This window comes from Rhinopithecus bieti, unplaced genomic scaffold, assembly GCF_001698545.2.
Source record: "Rhinopithecus bieti isolate Rb0 unplaced genomic scaffold, ASM169854v2 scaffold_19018, whole genome shotgun sequence".
Classification (NCBI taxonomy): domain Eukaryota; kingdom Metazoa; phylum Chordata; class Mammalia; order Primates; family Cercopithecidae; genus Rhinopithecus; species Rhinopithecus bieti.
Window position 1 is genome coordinate 1,619,737 of NW_016809658.1, and position 1,827 is coordinate 1,621,563.

Below are 1,827 nucleotides of genomic sequence, written 5' to 3' on the forward strand. Positions count from 1 at the left end.
AAAAAAAAAAAAAAAAAAAAAAAAAAAAAAAATCAGTGCCTTAGTCAGATTTTACAATTTTTGAATCTTAAAGGCTAACAATACCTGTATTCTGAAACGAAAGGTGAAAAAGGGCCTGGGGGTAGGATAACCAACACTAATTAACTTCCTCTAAGGCCAGTGGAATTAACAGTCTTGCGGGGTCCTAGGTCACCCAAAACCACCCAATGGAATACGCTGGTCTCGGCGGGCCTGCACCTGGGCCAAATCACCAGTATGCAGAACAAAAAGCGAACGATGCGCTGCCAATCTGGACCCCTTCCCTCGAAAAAAACTAAAAGCCCAACAAACACAGCGAAAGGGCTGAGGTCCACACTCCATAACAGCACTTCCCTTTTTTTTTTCTTTAAAGTAAACCCGCTTCCTGCTTCTCGTTCGGTATATCTTCAACTATACAGGAAGAAGAAGGCCTCTAGGTCTTTCTCCGTTTTACACACCGGCGGCCAAGGGGAAAAGAGCCCTTCTCGGAACACACAAACCAGGCCTTTTACTCCTCCGTCCCCTATAGCCCAACTGACCCCGCTTGAGCGCTGAGCCGGTCCCTGCCGGGCGGCCAGTGGGCTCTGCATCCAGTGCCGGTCTCGCCAGCCGCCCCAACCCGGAAGGCTGCGGGGGTGGCAGGCTAAATGGGCAGCAAGCTCAGGGGAGACCAGGGTAAGACCGGCTCGCTCCCACGTCCGCGGAGGTGGGAGACACTGCCCCGCGCCCCTTCGCCCCGAGGGCCAGGAGGTGCAGCCCAGGAGGCCGAGGGCCCGCGCGCCCGCTGCTCGTCCCCGCCCGCGTCTGTGGCCGCAAGGCCTCCTCGCCCGGCGCTTACCCCGGTGCCGTTGTCGCACACCACCACCTTTCTGCCCTGGCTGTCCATCGTCCGCCCAGGGGAGAGCCGTTGCCTCCGCACAACCTACAAGCCGCCGCCGCCCGGCCGTTTTCTCTTCTTCCTCCTTCGTCTTCCCGGCCCCTCCTTCGACCCAACTTTTCTCCCCCGACCGGAAGTCGCCGCCCGGCTCCGCCCGTCATTTAGCTGAATGTCTGCACGAAAAGGGTGGGACGGGCGGGCAGCGCGACTGGCAGCGGTGAGCTCCAATTAAAGATGGAGGAGCGTCGAGGTCCCTCCCGCAGCTCCGCTTCCGGCTCGGCTGTCCTGGTAGCTACCCAGCCGGGTTCTTTGCTGCTTCTAGTTCTCGGCGTTTTGCCGGGCGTTAATGGCGGCCAACATCGTGGGTGCTGCGGCTTTTTCCCTAAAGTGTCACAGGAGCTAAGGGCGCCGCTTAACGAAGTGCAGAAGGCGCAGGCAGGTGAAGGACACCGGTTCTGCTGCGGCAGTGGAATGTGGCGGAGAAACCGGCGGGTAGGGCGGGGAGCAAGCCTGGAGGTCCTAGCGGACCCCACCATTCCACAGGGCTTGCTTGGTATGTCATTGCTTCTGGGCTTTTTCCGCGGACAGAACTGGGATGGATACACACATGCTTATTTGAAATCATGCGTTTGTTCCATATTCCAATGTCAGCCCACCCCTTCTTTGCCCAAGTTGCTCTGTGGTCAATTGAACGAGAGCAGGTGCCTGCATTTCCAGCCTCGTGGCCCACCGCCTCCTTCTTCCAGTAGTCCCATGTTGCTTCACACCTCTTCAGTACATGTGCTTCTGTGAACCCAGAGCCTTGGCTTTGAAATCAGACAACCCCAGTTTCAAACGTGGCGCTGCCATTCACGAGTTTTGTGATTTTGGCATACCCCTGTCTGCATGGGGATAATAAGTTCTATCTCCATAGGTGTGGTGAGGATAAAATT

The 1,827-nt window shown here is 56.7% G+C and overlaps 1 protein-coding gene across 2 annotated transcripts in view; it reads right to left on the reverse strand.

Moving 5' to 3' along the window:
• ACTR2 (actin related protein 2) overlaps nucleotides 1–1,488 on the reverse strand; it is a 41,106-nt gene extending 39,618 nt beyond the window's left edge. For both annotated transcript variants that reach the window (XM_017890025.1, XM_017890024.1), the window contains exon 1: nucleotides 857–1,488. In XM_017890025.1, coding sequence (XP_017745514.1) covers nucleotides 857–904 — 48 coding nt within the window. In that variant the 5' untranslated portion in view covers nucleotides 905–1,488. The remainder of the gene's footprint in view (nucleotides 1–856) is intronic.
• Nucleotides 1,489–1,827: the final 339 nt, after the last annotated feature.